The 21037-nt window shown below is 47.8% G+C and overlaps 2 protein-coding genes and 1 pseudogene across 2 annotated transcripts in view; all 3 read left to right on the top strand.

Moving 5' to 3' along the window:
* LOC114510623 (sialic acid-binding Ig-like lectin 5) overlaps nucleotides 1-21037 on the top strand; it is a 209017-nt gene that overhangs the window by 95504 nt on the left and 92476 nt on the right. The gene's annotated exons all lie outside the window — the stretch shown is intronic.
* The window catches only part of LOC114510626 (sialic acid-binding Ig-like lectin 5), a 94048-nt gene that overhangs the window by 58208 nt on the left and 14803 nt on the right, over nucleotides 1-21037 (top strand). The window contains exon 4 of the mRNA XM_036012749.1: nucleotides 18540-18587. Within this exon, the coding sequence (XP_035868642.1) occupies nucleotides 18540-18587 (48 nt within the window). The remainder of the gene's footprint in view (nucleotides 1-18539; nucleotides 18588-21037) is intronic.
* On the top strand, nucleotides 798-8409 carry LOC114511239 (annotated as a pseudogene).

Raw genomic sequence — 21037 nt, 5'->3', positions numbered from 1 at the left:
GTAGCTGTCTAACCACAAACTGTGAGAAGAAACCCACCAGCAGCACCCTGACCACTGGGGCTGGAGACAGGGCTGTCCTTCTAAGTTCTGAGCACAAGGGGCCCCTTGACCTGAGTGTGAGTTCAGCCACCCCTTCTTGTGGCTTCCTGTGTGAACAGACTTGGGCTGAGGACCAGGACAGGGAGAGGATTGGGTTTCAGGTAGGGCCTGTCCCCCTGCCCCTCCTGCTCCTACAGATGTTCTGAGAAATATGAGAGAGCAGAGACAGACCACTCTTGGTGCATTCTCTGAGGGGGATGGGGATGACTACTTGGGACAGGTGACATGAGTGGCAAGTGGGATACAAAGGGGCCATCGAGATAGGCTGTCACCAGAACTAGGTGAGGAGATGTCCAACTTCCCTCCCCTTCTTGTCACTGGAAAGAAGGAAAGCTTCTTGCACAGGGCAGGTTTGGGATACCACCCTCCAGAAAGAGTGATAGATAGCAATCTACTCCTTCCCAGAGAGCAGGGACTAACCCTGTGACCTCAGGGGTGCTGGACATGACCCTCCAAGGTCACGTGGTGCTGCTGCACCTGCATGTGGGGTAAGGGGGCTGTAAGACACTGTGCTTCTTTTTTATTGGGGAACAACTTAGAGAAGCATCAGAGGAGAAGCTGCAGGTGTGAGGATTGGGGACACTGAGGACAAAGTGCCTGTGTATCCTTATGCTCTCATCTTCTCTCATCTCAAAATCTATGGGTTTACTGTAGAATAGTCTATGTCTTCTGGTTTAAGGAAGAGACCAACATATACCATGATCCTCCTGTTCTGGAACAGAGTTGGTCAAGAGCTGCAGGAGGTGAGCAGCAACCTTGGGCCAATACAACCTCCTTTGGAACCTCCACCTGTTATGGTCCCCTGAGAAACACAGGTGTCAGGATGGGGAGGGCAGGACATGGCTCCTTCAGGAGAAGACTGCTTAGGAGATCCTGTCACAAAGAGGAAACACCCTCTGTGGTTGGGACACATAAGGTCAGAGCCTCAGACAGAAGGCAGGGTTAATGTGGAGGACCCTCCTGGTGTTATATGTTTCTGAGTGGTGTCTCTGTCCCCTTTCTCCTGCTGACTCAGGTACCTAACATCCACGTCCTGGGGACCCTGGGGTCTGGGCACAGGGGTTTGGTGAGGGAATATGGCATTCTGCCTTTACTGGCAACATTTGACCCTGAGTCCAGCACACATGTCATGATGCAGAAAGTCCCGTGTATTCTTGCACCTTCTCCACCCAGGACCCGTGTATGAACTCAGCTCTTGTGTATGCTGCTGGTTCTTGGAAAGAACCATCCTTGTTTTTGTATCATGATTTTCATGCTGTTGACCATGACATCTTATATAACATCATTTTTGTTTATACTGTGACAGAGGAATGCATTTGCATTTTGAAATTTGATTTTGTCTTTAGTACCCTTACTAACTCTCTTATTAATCTCTGAAATGTATCTGTATATACTTGTGGAGTTTTCTATATATATGCAATCTTTAATGAAGAAGGAAAGCTTTGTTTTCTTTTCAATTGTTACAGCTTTTACTGATTGTTTTAGGTTTTATAGACTAGGACCCAATACTACTGCATTAGGTGTGATGTTTGCTGAAGACGACCCTTACCTTGTCAGGGAAATTCATTTTTATTCCTGGTTGTCTGTGAGTTTTATCATGAAGGCATTTGAAATTGCTAATGATCATTGTTTTATCTCTTGATATTTAATCAGTAAATTGAAGATGAGGATCACAGATTTGTTGGAGCACACGTGGACCTGCAATGGAATTCTGTCTGGAAGACTTGAGCCTTGTAATCTAACCCAAGTATCAGGCTCAGTTTTTTAGTGTATATGTGTGTGTGTGTTATAGAGATATAATGCCCTATGACATTACTTCAGTCCAAAGTCGTACTTAATGATCTGACACATATATCTATTGTGATGTGCTCAGCACAGTATGTCTTGTCAAATATCCATCACCACATAGAGTTACACACTTTTTTGTTTTGATGAGAACTTCAAAAAATTTTTATGAATAATATGCTTTCCTAGCAAATCTTTTTTAACAAAGATTTTATTTGTTTATTTTTAGAAGAGGAGAAGAGGGATGATAGAGAGATAGAGAAACATCACTGTGTGACAGAAACATTGTTGGGTTGCCTCTCAGCACACAACCCGGACGTGTGCCCTCACTGGGAATTGAAGTGATGACCCTTTGGTTCTCAGGCTGGTACTCAATTCAGTGAGCCACACTAGCCTGGGCTCTTAGTAATTCTTAAGTATACAATATGTTGTTATTAACTATATTACTATAGTTAATGGTATTAATACCCACTGTTATTAACAGTAGTCACCATGCTGTACATTACAGCCTCATGATTTAATTATCTAATAACTGCAAGTTTGCACTTTTGACCACCTTCAACCCTTTGGCCCACTCCCCACCCTCTGCCTCTGGCTACCAGAAGTCTCTTGTCTCTATCTGTGAGCTTGAATATAAAAAATTTTTTCACATTTAAATGAAATGATATGAGCTTTTCTCTGCCTGATTTACTTCACTTAGTCTAGAGCCTTCTTGGTCCACCCATGTGTCACAAATAGCAGGATTTCCTTTCATTGTATGACATGAACGACTTCCACTGTGTATATAGTGCATTTTCTTCATCCTTTCATTTATCAATGGACACTTAGGTAGCATTCGGATCTTGGCTATTATAAATAATGCTGCAAGAAATACAGGGATGCATATATGTTCTCAGGTTAGTATTTTCATATCCTCCAAGTGAATACCCGGGAGTGGAATTGCTGGATCTTATGGCAGCTCTATGTTTAATTTTGGGGGGACTGACATAGTGGATTTCCATAGCAGCTGCCCCATCTTACATTCCTAGGCACAGTGCAAGGGTGCCCCTTTCTGTACTTTCTTGCCAACATTCATTCCTTGAGATTTGCCAGACCACTCAGAGATGTGAATTGTGGGAGCACAACCATGGACATCCTACCTCCTTTAGTCCTTTGCTTGCACAGGACAATCTTCTTTGCAATATGTGAAGAGTCCCAGGTAGGTGGGGCATAGAGCTGGTTCACATGTTCCCCAAGGCAGGGGAAGCCCCAGGTGTCATGGAAGCTGATGTGAATACTAATGATGATATCACAGCTTCAAAAAAAAATAGTAAAGGAACATGTGGCACCTATGAGTTTTTCCAAAAAGGCAAAACACATCACATCAAGCAAGAAAAGATAAAATTCCTCTGGCTGGTGTGGGTCTTGGATTGAGCACCAGCCTGTGCATCAAAGGGTCTCCCGTTCAATTCCCAGACAGGGCATTTCCCTGGGATGGGGGCCAGGTCCCCAGTAGGGGGCACATCAGAGGCAACTACACACTGATATTTCTCTCCCTCTCTTTCTCCCTCCATTCTCCTCTCTCTAACAATAAATAAATAAAAGATTTCAAAAAAGTAAAACTAAGATGCTGAAAACCAAAATACAAGAGAATTCAGACAGTTGCAGACTATTTTCATTCGTGTATGGTGTTCCTGTTGGACCCACCTGCATGGCACATACCCCCCACATTTTCAACTGATCCTGTTTGATCGTCTCTTTATGGGAGAATAATTCTGTCTTATAGGAATAAACATATATATTATATTAGTAATCATTATTAATTATTATCATAATATAATATTTATGTAATGGAGCCAATAGAAAGAGAGTCAGTACTTCCTCTGGCTCAGGAGACTGACATTTCACTTTCCAGTATAGTTTAGAAACTTTCGTTGATCACAAGACATGTTACAAGGAAACTCTGAATTGTTTTACTTCATGGTCATGTTTGGGAAAATGTTCATCAAGTTTCTATCATTCATAAAAGAACAGCAGGATTGCAGGTTATTTCCACACATCTGTAGAGCAGGGATTTGAAAGGATACCGAGCTTGTGAGGTGACCTGAGGATGGAGCTTCCTGAGTTTAATGTGGTAGGTTTGCTGCTGTGCTGAGGGCCAGCATTTGGGTCCCCTGGAATGGAGTGAGATCTCCCACCAGACACCCCATTTTGAGGGTGCCTGTGCATTGTCGCTGTCCCCCAGATCCCCAGACTCCAGAAGACCATCACTTGTGCACACCATGTCTCCAAAGAGGCCTCAGAGCACAGCGCTTTAACATTCAGCTTCTCCCTGGGTTCCACCCTTCACTGGACTTGGGTCTAAATTCCTTCTGCTCCCACCAGCACATGTGTGGTCTAAAGGAAATTTAAAATTATCCTTTTCCAGAATGCTTAGTGGTTTCAACTTGAGGGTGGGTCCCCTGAGTCACCTGGAGCAGTTCTGACTGCCATGATTGTTGGGAACCGCTCTGCCTGGTATCAGAAGCTGTAACCCCACCAAGGCTAAGGCTTAGGGAGTGCCCTTGGACCATAAGCCAGGAAAGAAACAAAAGCTTATCTCCCTGACAGGAGCGCTGCTTCTTATGCTTCATTCATAACTGAACCCCAAAGCTTGGTCAGTTAGCCAATGACGGGTAAGATTCCCCAATGGGGGAATGATCTAAGACAGGCATGATCACGTGGGAGGCTCCCAAGAAAGGACTTTGGGGGCTACAGCAAAAGGGGTGATGGACCCTCGCTCCTCGGCTGTGATACAGCCTGAGTCCTCATTGTCTGGGAGAAAATCTCCTTATCCCTTGGCTGCCTTACTTCCCTTGCTCCACCTAAGCCTGAAACAATGACAGGGTGGTGCAGCTCTGGGCTGAAAAGGGTGGGTTCTGCAGGTGATCAGGCCTAAGAAAGAATATGTAAGATCCTGTGAAACCTGCTTTGTTTAGAATGCTCCCAGGGAAATGATAAGGGTCCAAGGAAGAAGTAAATTTGTTCTTTAAAGTTTTACAGCTGTTTGACCCTGACTCAAAATAGGCCCTCAGACTTCCTTGTTATCTGTTGTTTGATCCTTACTTCCCAGCAATGAGTAATGAGCTTTTACTTGAATTCTTATTCAAACGAAACCAATAAAAAGCCTCTCCAGAGGGGGAACGAGGCACGCTCCCCACGTGAGGAGTGGCCCTGCTGTTCCTATTCTCCAAAAGGACCTGGTTGTCTCTGTGTATGTTTTTAGCATGTTTTGACAAACATCCACAGCCGAGATGGATACTGCAGGCCGGGATCCATCCACACATGATCCCTGGGTGACCTCCCTCTTCAGTTAGGTGATCAGCTTCCCATCTGGACAGGCCTCTCAAACTCTTGGTATAAATACTTGCAGGATCTGGCAGAGGGCTGAGGCTGAGACAGGGTGATTTTTCAGTCCCCTCCACACCCCCACAGCATGTGGAACCCAACTTCCCCTCCAGGACTGACCACAGCTCTGTCACCCATGGCTTCCTGTTGGGGCATCATTGCCCCACCTCACAGCTGTGCATTTCCCTTCCTGATACAGGGACTGGGACAGATCTGCCCTGTGAGTACAGACATAGTGCCTCTGCAGCTGCTGCTGCCCCTGCTGTGGGGGGTGGGTGAGTTGTCATGGGAAGGGGGCATGGCCTAGTGGGAGAGTGACTGAGGTTGCAGCTGAGTGTCTGTGCCCCCTCCAGGGTCCCTGCAGGAGAAGAGAGGCTATGAACTCCAAGTGCAGGAATTGGTGATGGTGCAGGAGGGTCTGCGCATCCATGTGCCCTGCTCCTTCTCCTACCCGTGGAGGTTGTGGTATTCCTCTGGCCCCTCTACATCTACTGGTATCGAAATGGGGTTCTCACCCGGCAGAATGTTCCTGTGGCCACAAACAACCCATATACACCAGTGAAGAGGAAGACCCAGGACCAATTCATCCTCGCAGACCCCAGGACCAACAACTGTTCCCTGAACATCAGAGATGCCAGGAAGAGTGATGCAGGCCCCTACATCTTCCGAGTTGAGAGAGGAGATGATGTGAAATATACTTATAAAATTAAGATGTTGACTTTGCAGGTGACAGATATGGTAGGGGCCCAGGAGAGGACACTGAGACATGGGACCCCATCTTAGAACAGGAACAGGACACTAGGACACCCCCTGATCCAGGCCATGGGCCCAGGGTGGCCAGAGGACACACAGGACCCGGGATGAGCTCAGGCCCTGAGTCAGGCGTCCCTCTCAGGTTCATACTTTAGGTTCCCAACCTCTGTGGGGAGGTGTTCCCAAGCACCTCCCCCTCTCCTCCTCAGAGCTGACACAGAAACCAGACATCGATGTTTTGGAGGAGCCTCTGGAGTCTGATCACCTCACACAGCTGACCTGCAGCCTGCCAGGGTCCTGCAAAGGGGGAAGCTCTCTTGCCTTGTCCTGAGTGGGAGCTGCTGTTGACTCTCTGAACCCCCAGACCCTCCACTCCTTGGTGCTCACCTTCACCCCAGGGCCCCAGGACCAACCTCACCTGTCAGGTGAAACACCAGTGGTCTTTGGTGACTACACAGAGAACCATCTTGCTTAATGTTTTCTGTGAGTGTGGGAGGGATGGCTGGTGTCCTAAGGGCAGTGAGACTGGTGTGTGCACATGTGTGTATGTGTGTGCAGGAGGCTAAGCTACCCTGAGAACACTCTTGCATGGATCAGAATGCAGGTGGGGAGTGAGCCAGAAAGACAGCAATACCACTTTTCCAGTTCCCATCATCCTGCTTCCTACTGCTCTTCCCTTGCGATGTGAGGCCATATCTTTTGTCCCAGATGACCCAAGGAAGCTCACCATTGATGGATCCTACAGAAATGTCACAGGTAGGAAAGAAGCTCCCTCTCTGCGTCTGACACCTGCCCCTGGGGCTGCCATGGAGCTGAGGGGGAATCACAGTGTGAGTGGGATCAGATATGGGAGAGGCAAGGAGGAAAACCACCACCCTCCCTCCCTCACCTCTTCTGGGTGGGTGCTGCCCTATGTGTCCTTCCTATCTATCTATCTATCTATCTATCTATCTATCTATCTATCTATCTATCTATCTATTTCCCCCTTGCCCTTCTCTCCCCAAAGCCTTCAACATTCTGCAAAAAATCCCATCTTTTACCATCTTGGAGGACAAGGGTCTGTAGCTGCTCTGTGTGGCTGACAGCAACCCCCTCCACAGTTGAGTTGGTTCCTGGGATCCCCAGCCATGAGCCCCGCCCCCATCTCCAGCACCAAGATACTGGAGCTGCCTCTTCTGGAGGCTGGGGAAGAAGGAGGTTCAACCGCCAAGCTTGTCACTGGCTGGGCTTCCCAAATCTCTCTCATTCTCTCCTTGGTCTTTGAGTGTGGGGACCCCTTGGCACAGGACTTCTGGATTCTGGCAGGGTAGGGGCACTGCTGACCCTTCTTCTCACTCCCCACAGACCTCCCACAGCTGCTGGGACCCTCCAGCTCCTGGGAGGACCAGGGTCTGAGCTGTAGCTGCTCCTCCTGAGCCAAGCCTACTCCCTAGCTGCAATGGTGACTGGGGGAGGGGGCTGCTGGAGGAGAACCCCAGCAATGCCTCCTACACCATCACCTCCAGCTCCATAGGGACCTGGGCCAACAGCTCCCTGAGCCTCTTCGTGTGGCTCAGAGCCCACCTCAGACTTGGCTGTAAGGCTGAGAATGTCCACGGGGCCCAGAGTGCCAGTGTTCTGCTGCTGCTGCTGCCAGGTCAAGGGCCTGCTGGGGGCGGAGCCTGTGGGAGAAGGAAGGGATCAAAGGGGAGATGGAGCTGGAAGGGGCTTGGCCCGAGGAGGGGGAGATTTGCTACCACAGGATCCTCCATTGCTTGTTTGAACAGAATCTACAGCAGGTTCCACAAAAAGGTGGGAAGACCAGACAGAGTCTGGTGAGTGGGTGGGCTAACTGAGCTGGACCCTGGAGGGAAAAGCCCTGAGCCCGTCCCAGCCTCAGCACCCAGGGTCCTGGAGCTGAACCATGTAGGGGCTGGAGACAGAGGGGAGTTCACCCGCTGGGCTCAGCACCCACTGGGATCCCAGCATGTTTCCTTCAGCCTGTCTGTGCTGAGCTAGTTGCAAGACAGGTGCTGGTGATGGGCAGCCAGGTCAGGTGTTGGGGCTGTGGAGAGACTGAGACCTTTTGTAACAGCTTGACCCCCTCTCCTCTTCCCCAGGACAACCCACTTCCTGCAAATGTGTGACTGAGGAGCAGCAGGGCTCCTGGCCCCTGGTCCTCACTCTGATCAGAGGGGGCCTCATGAAGGTTGGCATCCTCCTCACTTATGGCCTCACCTGGTTCTACTGCACCAGGTGAGCAGCTCTTTCTCCACAGGGAAGGTCAGTGATTGGCCCCAAGTTCCAGGTAGGGCTGAGTGGTCCCACCTGCCCAGAATTAGAACTAAAGTGGCCGAGTCCCTGAGATGAGACCTGTGTTGGCCCCGCAGGTGTGGAGGACCCTGGAGAACGAGGCTGACATTGTGACTGACCCTCCCTTCTTGTGAATACAGCACTGAGATGAGACATGGAGTCCAGAGGGGCAGTCATGGGACATCAGTGTCACCTTCTCCTTGGGAACTCCTGACTTACCTGTCTCACTTGTATCCTTGGGGTTTTAATTTGTGTAAGTGACTGAGTGACAACAAGCAGAGTTAACACCAATAAAAGAAGGTTTTCATTCCTTTCATTTCCTGAGAGGAGGCCCCACAAGGCCAGGCAGGACCCTGGGGGAAGCACCAGGTTGTCTCAGGATGCAGATGAAAGTGGGGGGAAGATTAGCCAGTCTTTATTGGAGCTTCCATGGGAAATGCAAGACAGGGCAGGGGAAGCATTTTAAGATCAGCTATTATGAAAATATCAGGAGTGTTTGTTTGTTGGGGAGGTCTTCATTTCCTTAGTCCCAGCTCCTGGGTGATTGAGGACAGGCTGTGGTGATTGGGAATATGGGCTCAGGATTGAGTGGTTTGCACCTGATCGGCTATTCCTAACAGAGATTTTTCCTGTCTGTGAGAATTAGCCACTTCTGGAAGGAGCTTTGTCTCCTTGTTTAGCAGGGTTTAAAGATTTGAAAGAATCATAAGATACAAAAATGAACCACAAGTGATACACACCCATGACGGCCCCGTTGCTGCTGCCTGTGCCTCTCCCATTCAACATGTCCTGTCTCTCTCTCCCCACCCCCTGCTCCTGTGTCTCCATCCTCAGACCCAGGCAGGGAGTGAATTTGGGGCCTTTACCTTCCATTGCCCAGAAGTTACCTGATTAGCACCTGAGTTTCTTGTCTCCCAAACGACCCCGTCCATGTAGATGTCCGAGCACAGTAGAGTTGGGAGCACAGCTCTTCCTTTCTTGTTTAAACACACCCATCTTGTGTTAGTTACTATGTAACAATAAATAAAAATTGTGTTAAGTTATACAACATGAAATTTGATTTTCCTATTTAGTGTCTGTGGGCCTTTCTTCAACCCAATGGAGGGGTTCTGAGAATCACTGTGGTTAAACTCACGGCTCTGGAGCAAACCTGTAATGAGTGTTTGCAGTGAATCCATTCCCCTCCTCTAGCGGGTCTCCCTGACTCTAGATCCCAAATATATAAAATGTGATCCAAGTCAGCTTCAGCTCCTGAAGGATCACCAAATCTGCCCTGACTCTCTGAAGAGCTAGCACCTCACCAATGTCAAGAGGAGGGAACTAGGAACCAGAAAGTACTTCTTTCCTATGGAGAGGGTCTCCTGTGAGATTATTGTGCAACATAAAATTGTGGATTGCACTGTGTCCTGCAGAGGGTGGATTTGTCCTTGATTTTCTATCCCAGATTCAATGAGTCAGAACCTAGCTGAAAAGTGGAATTAAAGAGACACCCATCGGAATAGTCCCTGGGATGCAAAGTGCACAAGAGGGAACATAGACAGTAATAATGTAATAACTATGTGTGGTGGAGGTGGATCCTGGAAATAGCAAAGGGATTCACTTTTTAAAGTAAATGGTTCTCAGTCTGGTTGGTGTGGCCCTGTTGGTTGGAGTGTCATCTTGTACACCAAAAGGTTGTACGTTCGATCCCCAGTTGGGGGCGGGAAGAAGGTAGCAGACAGAGGTACAAATAATTTTTATCATTAGTTAACACATACTCAAACACACACACACTCCTCTCTCTGAGATGAATTCTGGTGGCTTTTCTAAACTGAGATAAGGGCTATGAGTGACCCTGGCTGAAGTGAGATAGTAGCCCTGGCAGGTGTGGCTCAGTGGATTCAGCATCGTCCTTTGAACCAAAGGGTTAGTGGTTCGATTCCCAGTCAGGGCATACGCCTGGGTTGCAGGCCAGGTCCCCAGTGGGGGCCCTGTAGGGGACAACCACACATTGATGTTTCTCTCCCTCTTTTTTTCTCCTTTCCCCTCTCTCTAAAAATAAAAATAAAATAAAATCTTTAAAGTGAGATAATGGTTTCTCCTTTCTCCCAGTTCACTGCTGAGGGTTGCTTAGGATGGGCCTTCTGTTCAGAGGTGTTTCAGCCCAGTCTCCTCTGTGCCCCTGGGGTCCTCCCAACTTGGCACAGGTTATGGGGAAATTTCCTCTTCTGCCCTTCTGTCCATACCTGTGGCTGTGGTCACAACTTCCTCTCCTCTCACAGCTCCACGCACAAGCCCATCTGACCCTCAATTGTGACCACAGGACATAGGATGGGCCTAGGGGAAAAGGCCGTGTTGGGTCCACATGTGCAATCCCCATTGTGAGAGGTGCCTCTTGTGTCAGGTGGTGTGAAGCCAGAGGGAACCAGGATGGGAGAGGGGCTGGGAAGGATCAATCACCAGTGATCTGTGATTTGTAATCATGACTACATAATGAAAACTCCATAAAAATTGAAAAGGACATCATCTGGGTGGTTTCAGGTTGCTGAACACGTGTAGGTGCTGGCAGAGAGGGCACCTCAGAGAGGCCATGGAAGCTCCACACCCCTTACTGCACTCCCCATCCTCTGCATCTCTGCTGAGGGTTGTGACCTAGTGAGGTTGTGACCTAGTGAGTAATATGTGCTCGGAGTTCTGTGAGCCACTCTGGCCAATTAATAAATCCAAAGAGGTTGAGATTTTGGGAACCTCTGATTCAGAGCCAGTTGGTCAGAAGCCCAGATGCTAACCTGGACTTCAGACTGGCATTTGATGTTGGCTTGGGTTGGCAGGCTAAGCACTCAGCACTTGAACTGTGTTATCTGATGCTGTCTCCAGGTAGATTTGGAGGTAGGGCTGGGGAATAAGGCTGATGGCATTCTGTACTATAGCACAGAGATGCACCCAAACTTCTCCTCACTCTCCCCTTGGACACCCCCACATCCTAGAGAAGATGAGCCTTCACTTCAGATAAAGAATGCATTTCTCAGAGGTTACTGGGTCCTTTGACCCTCATGGCTGACTCCAGATAACCTATGTCATAACCTTTGCCCTTCCTTCTTTTCCTCACAACAGTGGGTTGATATTTTCTTTGTCTTTTTTGTTTAAATCCCTTCCTTGTACGGTCACAGAGCTCTGCACAAGAGGAAACATGGTCTGTGGGTCCTTTTCTTTGCCTGGCAGTATGCCAAGTCCTGATTCGGCAGAAATGAAGTAATGAAGAATCAGAAGCCTGGTTGAGATTTTGTAATTGGAGCTGTTAAGTCACCCAAATAAATTCTAAGTTTAAATTCATTCAACATGAAGGGAAAATATTCATGTTGGAGAAAGGATTCTGCAACTTCAGTGGATCGGCAGGGAGAATGTTAGTGTGAAGGGCAGAGAAAGCCATGCCAGACCAGGGAAAAGTGGAGGTGAGGTAAGGACAGGGAGATTCAATAGATTCATGAAGAGGGGAGGCCTTTTCTGTCTGGAGGAACTGTAGAGAAGTTAGAGGGTGAGAGTGCAGGGTTCTGGGATCCCTGAGTATGAGCTCATAGCTGCACATGGGTCCAGTGTCTTTCCAACCCCAAACTGACAGCAGAGACCCACCAGCATACCACTGACCTCTGGGCCTGCAGTCAAGGTCCCCCTTCTTAGTTTGAGGTTCTGAGCATGAGGGGTTCTTTGTCATGAGCATGAGTTCAGCCACCCCTTCCTGAGGCTTCTTGTGTGACCAGACCTGACCTGGGGACCAAGACAGAAAGAGAGAAGATTTGGATTCTGGTAGGTCCAGGTGCCCAGACCTTCCTGCTATGAGAGATGTTCTTAGAATTCTGATAGATCAGAGACAGATTGCTCCCCATCCATTCCTGAGAGGGGTTTGGGATGAACACTTGGCACAGGCGACATGAGTGGGGAGTGGGATGCAAAGGGGCCCTCCTGACAGGGTGTCACCACACCTAAGGTGAGAAGACTCTGCCTTCCCTTCCCTATTTGCCCCTGGCAAGAAGGAAAGCTTCTGACAGAGAATTGGTTTAGGAGACAACCCTCCAGAAAGCACCGTGGATAGACATCTACTGCTTTCCAGAGAGCAAGGAGTGACCCTGTGACCTCAAGGGTCCTGTATGTGACCCCCAAGAACATGCTGGTGCTGCTGCCCCTGCTATGCCTGTGAGGGGTAAGAGGGCTGTGGGACACAGTTCTTGTTCTTTATTGGGGAACAACTTAGAGAAGCATCAGAGCAGAAGCTGCAGTTGTGGGGATTGGGGACACAGTGAGGACAAAGGGCCTGCATATCCTCATGCTCTGACCTTCTCTAATCCCAAGATCTATGGATTTACTGTAGATAGTGTACACCTTCTGGTTTTAGGGGGGAAACCAAATGTACCATGATCATCCTGTGCCCAAACAGAACAGGTCAGTACCTGAAGGTCAGTACTATCAACAAGCTTGGGCCAACTCCACCTCCTTAGGGACCTCCACTTGTGAGGTTCCCTGAGAAACACGGGTGTCAAGATAGGGATAAGAGGACATTGCTCCTTCAGGAAGAGGTTTGCTTAGGAGATCCTGTGAAAAATAGAAAATGTACACTTTGGATGGGACAGGTAAGGTCAGAGCATCAGCCAGAGGGCAGAGTTAAAGACAAGGACCCTCCTGGTGTCACATTTTTCTGAGCAGTGTCTCTGACTCAGCCCTAGTGCTGACTCAGATACCTGACATCCACATACTTGGGACCGTGGGGTCTGGGCACAGGGATCTGGTGAGGGAGGAGGACATTCACATTTTACTGGTAAGATTTACCCCCAATCACCCTCCACCAACACACATGTCATGATGCAGAAAGTCCTGTGCATGCTTGCACCTTCTCCACTCAGGACCTCCAGGTGAACTCAGCTCTTGTTCATGCTGTTGCTTCTGGGAAAGAGCCAGCGTCACCTGGTGGCTCCAGTGACTATACAGTAAAGGGTCAAATCTGTAAGTAGAGGGCCAGAGCAGCTTCCCTCCTGTGTGCCACCAAGACAATCAATTGTTCCCAAGTGTGAGGGGTGCCCAGATGTGGACACAGGGACATCCTAACTCTCTAGGTATGACAGGTCCTCACTGGTGTGGTCTTGGAAGAGGATGTCGGGGATGAGGTGTGTGGGACCCAGAGCAGGGAGGGCATAGGGACTTGATCCAGACATAATCTTAGTGATTCAATATATGTATGTGTCTCCAAGTGGTCATCACAATATCTCATGTTAGCATCCATCACCACATAGAATTCCACATCTCTTCTCTTGTAAACAGAACTTTTAAAAATTTCCTCTCTTAGCAGTTTTCAGACGTACAGCACATTATTAAACACATGTATCATTTTAGTTAATAGTTCTAATACCCACTCTTGTTAACTACAGTCAGCATGCTCTTCCTGATGTCCCCATGACTTGGTTGTAGTAGGACTAAATGTTTGTACTTTTGACCACCTACCCATTTTTCCCTACCCACAATTTCCTCCTCTGGCTACTACCCATCCATTCTTGCTATCAGTTTGATTTTTTATTTTTATGTTTAAATGTTTTATTGTATTTTTATCACCATTTAGTCCCCTTGTAGTCCTCTTACCTTCACAATCACCACACTGTTGTCCATGAGTCCTTTCTGCTTTTTGTTCAATCCCTCCACCCTGTAACTCCCCCCAACACCAGCTGTCATCTGCTCTCCATCCATGAGCCTGTCTGTTTGGCTTGTTAGTTCAGTTTGTTCATTAGATTCCACATATAGGTGAAATAATATGGTGTTTTTCTTTCTGTGACTCACCTATTTCACTAAGTATAATGCTCTCCAGGGCCATCCATATTGTCACAAAGGGTAAATTTTTCTTCTTTTTATGGCTGAGTAGTATTGCATTGTGTAAAGGCCCCATAGTTCTTTTACCCACTCATCTAGAGATCGACACTCAGACTGCTTCCATATCTTGGTGAGTGTAAATCATGTTGCAATTAACAGGGGTGAACATGTTCTTCTAATTAGTGTTTTGGGTCCCTTTGGATCTATTCCCAGAAGTGGAATGGCTGGATCAGATGGTAGATCCATTTTTAATTTTTTAAGGTATCTCCATACTGCTTTCCACAGAGGCTGCACAAATCTGCATTCCCACCAACAGTGCAAAAGTGTTCCCCTTTTCCACATCCTTGCCAGCACTTGTTTGTTGATGGATTGATGATAGACATTTGACAGGTGTCAGATGATATCTTGTTGTGGTTTTAATTTGCATTTCTCTGATATTTAGTGGTGATGAGCATCTTTTCATTTGTCTGTTGGCCACCGGTATGTCCTCTTCAGAGAAGTGTCTATTCAGGTCCTTTGCTTAATTTTAATTGGGTTTTTATTGGTGTTGAATTTGTGATTTCTTTATAAATGTTGGATATTAAACCTTTATCAAGTATATCATTGAATATGTTCTCCCAACTGTGTTTTGTCTTTTTATTTTGCACCCATTTTCCTTCTCTGAGAATCACCTATCTATTCTATCTCTGAGGTTCAGCGTTTTTTAAGTTCCCACATAGAAATGAGATTGTACAGTATTTATCTTTCTGTCATGTTGATTCACTTAGCATAATGGCACAATCATATTCCATTGTACATACACCACGTTTTCTTCATCCTTCTTTAACCAACAGACACTGAGGTTGCTTCCCCATCTTGGCTATTGTAAGTGATTCTGCAGTGAATGTAGGGGTGCCCAGGGCTTTTCAAGTTAGTGTTTTCATTTCTTCCAAATAAATACCCAGAAGTGGAATTGGTGGATCTCAGGGCAGCTTTGTGTGTGTTCAGTTTTTGAGGAACTGCCATACTGATTTACATAGCAGCTGCTCCAGCTTACATTCCCACAATTAGTGAAAGAGGGTTCCCCTTTTTGAACATTCTTGCCAAGAGTTCTTTTTTCTCATCATTTTTATAATCCAGACAGGTTGAAAGTTTCTAGACCACTCAATTATGAGATGTGGGAGCACCCCCAAGGAAATTGTACCTCCTTTTGATTTTTGCTTGCACAAGACAATCTTCTTGGCAACATGTGAGGAGTCAGGGGTAGATATGGGTCGAGTTGGTTACCTCTGGTTCACATGTTCCCCAGGGGAGAGGCAGACCCAGGTTTGTAGATCTTGCTATTTCTACTAATGCTGAGATCACTGCTTCAATGAAACAGCAACATGTGGTACCCATGCGTTTTTCTGAAATGGGAAAGCACATCACATCAAGTAAGAAGAGCCAAAATGCTGAAAACCAAAATATAAGACAATTCAGACAATTACAGACTATTTTGATTAGTAGTGTGGCATTCCTGTCTGGCCCACCTGCAGGACACATGTCCCCAACAGTTTTTTGACTGATACTTTTTGATTGCTTCTTCATAGGAGAATAATTCTCTTACTGTAATAGGTATTAATATTATACTAGTAATCATTATTAATTATTATAATAATATAATGTTTATATAATATAGCCACTACAAAGAGATCTAGCATCTCCTTGGCACTGGAGATTGACATTTTGTTTTCCTGTGTACCCTATTTTGCTGTGTATAAAGCATTTCCTGGTATAATGTGTGCCCCCCATTTTGGCCCAAGGTTTCAGAAAAAAATCTTTCATTTTCAGTTTTGAACTCAAGTTTTGAAAAGATTTTATTTAGTTAGTTTCAGAAAAAGGGAAAGAGAGAAAGAAAGAGAGAGTGAGAAACATCAATGTGTGGTTGCCTCTTGTGCACCCCCTGCTGGGGACCTGGCCTGCAACCCAGGCATGTGCCCTGACTGGGAATCAAACCTGTAACCCGTCAGTTCTCAACCCAGCACTCAATCCAGTGAGCCACATCAGCCAGGGCCGATTTTTCATTTATTTGTATGTAGAAAGTAAACTGATTGTTGTATTCCAGGGTATTGTTTTGCATAGAGATACCATTATTATTTTCTAGATATGTACTATTAATGCATAAGCATAAATAAAATAATTAAAAGGATTTATATAGATACAGAACTAGTACCACCTATGTCTAATGTGCATCCTTATATTTCCCTCAAAAATTTGGGCAAAAACTGTGCATTATACATGGCAAGATATGGTAGTTTAAGAAACTTTCAATCCCACAACTTGTTACAAGGAATGTCTGACCCTGACACTTTCACAACATTGTGATGGTTGAGAAAATGTTTACCAAGTTTCTTTCTTTCATAAAGCACAGTAGGATTTCAGGTTATTTCCACGCATCACTTGAGCCGTTGCTGGGGCTTTGAGAGGGGCTGCGCAAATGAGAGGCCTTGAGGATAGAGCTTCTTGAGCTTTAAGACTGAAAATTTGCTGCTGTGCTGAGGGCCAGAGTGTGAGGTCCCCTTGAATGGGATGAGATCTCCCTGCCCACATCCCACACTGAGGGCACCTGTGTGCTGTCACCATCACTGTCTTACATACCCTCTGACCCTGTACTTGTGCATCCCATGTCCCAGTGTCCACAGTGCATCGGGCTTAATATTCAGCTTCTGTTCAGATTCCACCCTCCAGTGGAGTTGGGTGTAAATTCCTTCTACTCTTATCAGCACTTGGTAGTTGAAGGAAAATTTAAATGCATCCTTTCCCAGCATGCTCTGTGGTTTTGGCTGAAGGGTGGGTCTCGTGAGGCACCAGGAACACCTCTCACTGGAATGACCCCTAGGTGACCTCCCTCTGGACTTCAACATCAACTGCAAGGTGATCACATTCAGATTCACATCTGGACACACCTCATCTGGTGCCTGTAGATCCACCTTCAGGGTCAGATTGGGGGAGGTGACACAGGATGATTTCTCAACCCTCACAGCACTCCCCACAGCCTGTGGAGCCCAAGTTTCCCTCTGGCCTGACCAGAGTTCTGTCACCCATGGCTTCCCTTTGGGGTGTCATTGGCTCCACCTCATAGTTGGGCATTTCCCTCCCTGACACAGGGCCTTGGATGTGCTCTGCCTTGTGAGAAGCAAACATGCTGCCCCTACTGCTGCTGCCCCTGTTGTGGGCAAGTGAGAGGACCTGAGAAGAGGGGTGGGAAGGTGGGATATTTTGGGGCCAATCCTGAGTGTCTGTGTCCCCCCCATGTTATGTACAGCAGCAGCAGCTAGCCTATGGTATCAAGCTGCAGGAATCTGTGAGTGTGCAGGAGGGTGGATGCACCAACACGCCCTGTCCTTCCCCTCTTTCTGGATATCCTTGTATCCCTCTGCTAAAATCTACACCCACTGGTACCACAGTGGTCACCAGTTACATAGCTCTGAAGCTGTGGCTACGAATAACCCAAATATACTAGTGAAGATAGAGACACAGCACTGATTCTTCCTCATGGACCCCAGCACCAACAACTGTTCCCTGAGCATCAGAGGCACCAGGAACAGTGACACAGGAACCTATGTCTTACGAGTGCAGAAAGAATATACTCACCATAATGATTACCAAGAGAAGAAGCTGACATTGCAGGTGACAGGTATGGCAGGGGCCCAGGAGAGGATGCAGAGACATGGGACCCAGCTTAGAAGAGCAACAGGACCCTGGGACACTACTTGATCCCAGCCTTGGGCCCAGGGTATTAGAAGACACACAGGACCTGGGGTGAGCTCAGGCCCTGTGGCATGGGTCCCAGGCCCAGTCACATCCTGGGTCCCCAGTGGAGCCCCAGGGCCCAGGCACCTCCCTCTCTCCTCTTCAGACCTGACACAGAAACCTGACATCCACATTCAGGGGCCTCTGGAGTCTGGCTGCCCCACACATCTGAGCTGCAACCTGCCAGGGTCCTGCAAAGGAGGAAGTCCTCTCATCTTCTCATGGGTGGGGGATGCCCTTTACTCTCTGAATCCCAAGATCCTTCACTCCTCAGTGCTCACCTTAACCCTAAAGCCCAGGGACCACAGCACCACAGTCACCTGTCTGGTGACACTTGCAGGACCTGGGGTGACCATACAGAAAACCATTCAGCTCAATGTGTACTGTGAGTGTTGGAGGGACAGCTGGTGTCCTGGGGACCTTGGGACTGGCAAACCTGATTTTTTGTGTCTTTCTGTGTATTTTGTGTGTGTGTGTACAGTAGGCTGAGTTAAAGGAGGAATCTTTTGTGCATCTGAATGTAGAAATGCACTGGGCCAGAACACAGCTATGTGACCATTCTGGTTCCCATTACCCCTCCTTGGGTTGGGGTAACTCCCATACACCCCTCCCCTCTAAGGCAGGAACTTATCCTTCTGTCCCAGATGCCCCACAGAACCTCACCATAGGCGTATCATTCAGAAATGTTACAGGTATGAAAGAACCTCCCTCTGTGGAGTTGGGACCTGCCCCAGGAGCAGCCTTGGAGCTGAGGGGAATCAGAGTATGAGTGGGATCAGATATAGGGGAGGCAAGGAGGAAAATTACCACCCTCCTCTTACCCCTTGAGGGTTGGTGCATTCACCTGTGTTTTCCCTCTTTCTCCCCACCACTCAGCCCTCTTTGTGTGTCTGTCTGCATCTCTCTCCACTAGCCTTCAAGGTTTTGCAAACCACATCCCTTCTCATCCTAGAGGACGAAGGGATGCAGCTGCTCTGTGTGCAGCTGCTCTGTGTGGCTGACAGCAACCTCCCTGCACAGCTGAGCTGGTTCTGGGAGTCCCCAGCCCTGAAGACTGTCCCCATCTCCAGCACCACGATCCTGAAGCTACTTCGTGTGGGGACTGGAGAGGAACAGTTCACCTGCCAAGCTCAGCAACCACTGGGCTCCCAAAATCTCTTCCTCAGCCTCTCAGTGGTCTATGAGTGTGGGGATCCCTGGTGGCAGGGCACCTGAGTCCTGGGAAGGAAGAGGCACCACCGATCCATCTACTTCCTCCCCACAGACCCCCCATGTCTGTTGGGACCATCCTGCTTTCCTGAAGAGGAGAGTCTGTGTTGCAGCTGTCCCTCCCAACCTCAACCGACCCCCTCCCTGTGCTGGTGGCTGGGGGAGGGGGTGCTGGAGGGGAACCCCAGCAAAGCCTCCTACACAGTCACCTCCAGCTTTGTGGGGGCCTGGGCCAAAAGCTCCCTGAGCCTCCCCGCAGAGCTCAGAGCTGGCCTCAGACTCAGTTTCAAGGCAGAGAATGTGCATGGGGCCCAGAGCACCAGTGTCCTGCTGCTGCCAGGTCAGAGTCCTGCTGGGGTGGAGGCTGAGGGAGAAAGTAAGGGATAAAAGAGGGGATGGAGGTCGGGAGAGGGGCTGTATCCAACAAGGGTGTTATTTGCTAGGACAGGACCCTCCATCTCCTGTCTGAACAGACTCTACAGCTACAGCGGGTTTTGCAAAGACGTGGTAAGACATGACACAGAGTTCTGAGAGAGGATTGGCTCATGAGGCTCTTCTCTGCAGGGCAGGCAGTATACGTGTGTGGAGTGGTTCCCGCGGCTCTTGGTGGTGCTAGTGCCATGGTCCTCCTGTCCCTATGCTTGTGTCTCATCTCCTTTTGCATGTAAGCCTGTGTCCTGGGAGAAAGCTGTGTCACGGAGAGTACAGAGAGAGGCCCCTGAATCCCAGAAAGGCAGAGCTAAGTATATACGGAGGTGTCTTTTAAATATTTTATATTTTAAAAGATTGTATTTATTTATTTTTAGAGAGAGCAGACGGGAAGTAGAAAGAGAGGGAGAGAAATATCAATGTGTGATTGCCTCTCACGTGTCCCCCACTGGGGGGACCTGGCCCACAACCCTGACATATGCCCTGACTGGGAATCAAACCAGCTACCCTTTGGTTGATAGGCTAGTGCTCAATCCACTGAGCCATACCAATCAGGGCAAATTTTTATATATTTAAAGCATACAATCCAATGGTTGTCTAGTCACAAAGTTGTGCACCCAGCACCATAGTCAATTTTAAATCTTCTTCATTAGCATAAAATGAATTAAAAAATCCCTTATCTGTCATTTGTGCCACTATCCATGCCCCAGCCCCAGACAGACACTAATTTCCTGTGTCTCCAGATTTGCCCATTCTGGACATTTCATATAAATGGAATCATATAACACATGATCCTTTTTGAGTCTTTTCACATGACAATATTTTCCAGGTTCATGTGTCACTTTTTTATTTTTTTTATTCCTAATAATATTCCATGGCACGGATGCTGCACTTTTTATTTGGCTCCTCATGCATTGATGGAAAGTTGGGTTGTTTCTACTTGGGGCTCTTAGGGATAATACTGGTATGATTGCTTGTGTAGCGGTTTCTCCCTGTGTAGGGGCCTATTGTGATGTAAGTTTAGTCTTGGTGAAACACATGGTCATGTGGAAGACAGAGTACTCACTTGCATGTCAGAAGATCTCTGAGTTAGGTCATGGGATCTGGATGCCTCAGTGGTCTTCTCAGGAAGTGGAGGCAGCCTGCCCACCTGTGCCTGAGCCATTGTGGCTCCTGACTTCTTCCCTTAGAGTGAAATTCCACAAGACGCAAACAGGTGGGAGACAAAAGGTCATGAATGATGAAGACCCTGTCATGGGTACAGTCATCTGGGTGTGTGATGTGAGTATCTTCTCATGCAGTGTAGGGGGAGGGACTGGGCATGTCCCTTCAATGAGTGTGGACTGAGCTGCTCAGAATTTCTCCAAACCTGCTCATCTGTGGTCACCTGGACAGAAAGCTGGGAGTTGACTTCCCCTTCCTTATTCAGAGCCCAGGGTCAGCCTCCTGCCCTAGTCTGCTGACCACTGAGCAACCTCACCTCTTTCCCAGTATAGCCTGCCAG

This window comes from Phyllostomus discolor, chromosome 12, assembly GCF_004126475.2.
Source record: "Phyllostomus discolor isolate MPI-MPIP mPhyDis1 chromosome 12, mPhyDis1.pri.v3, whole genome shotgun sequence".
Lineage (NCBI taxonomy): Eukaryota > Metazoa > Chordata > Mammalia > Chiroptera > Phyllostomidae > Phyllostomus > Phyllostomus discolor.
The sequence above is the reverse complement of the archived record's forward strand: the minus strand, read 5'-3'. Positions and strand labels throughout refer to the sequence as shown.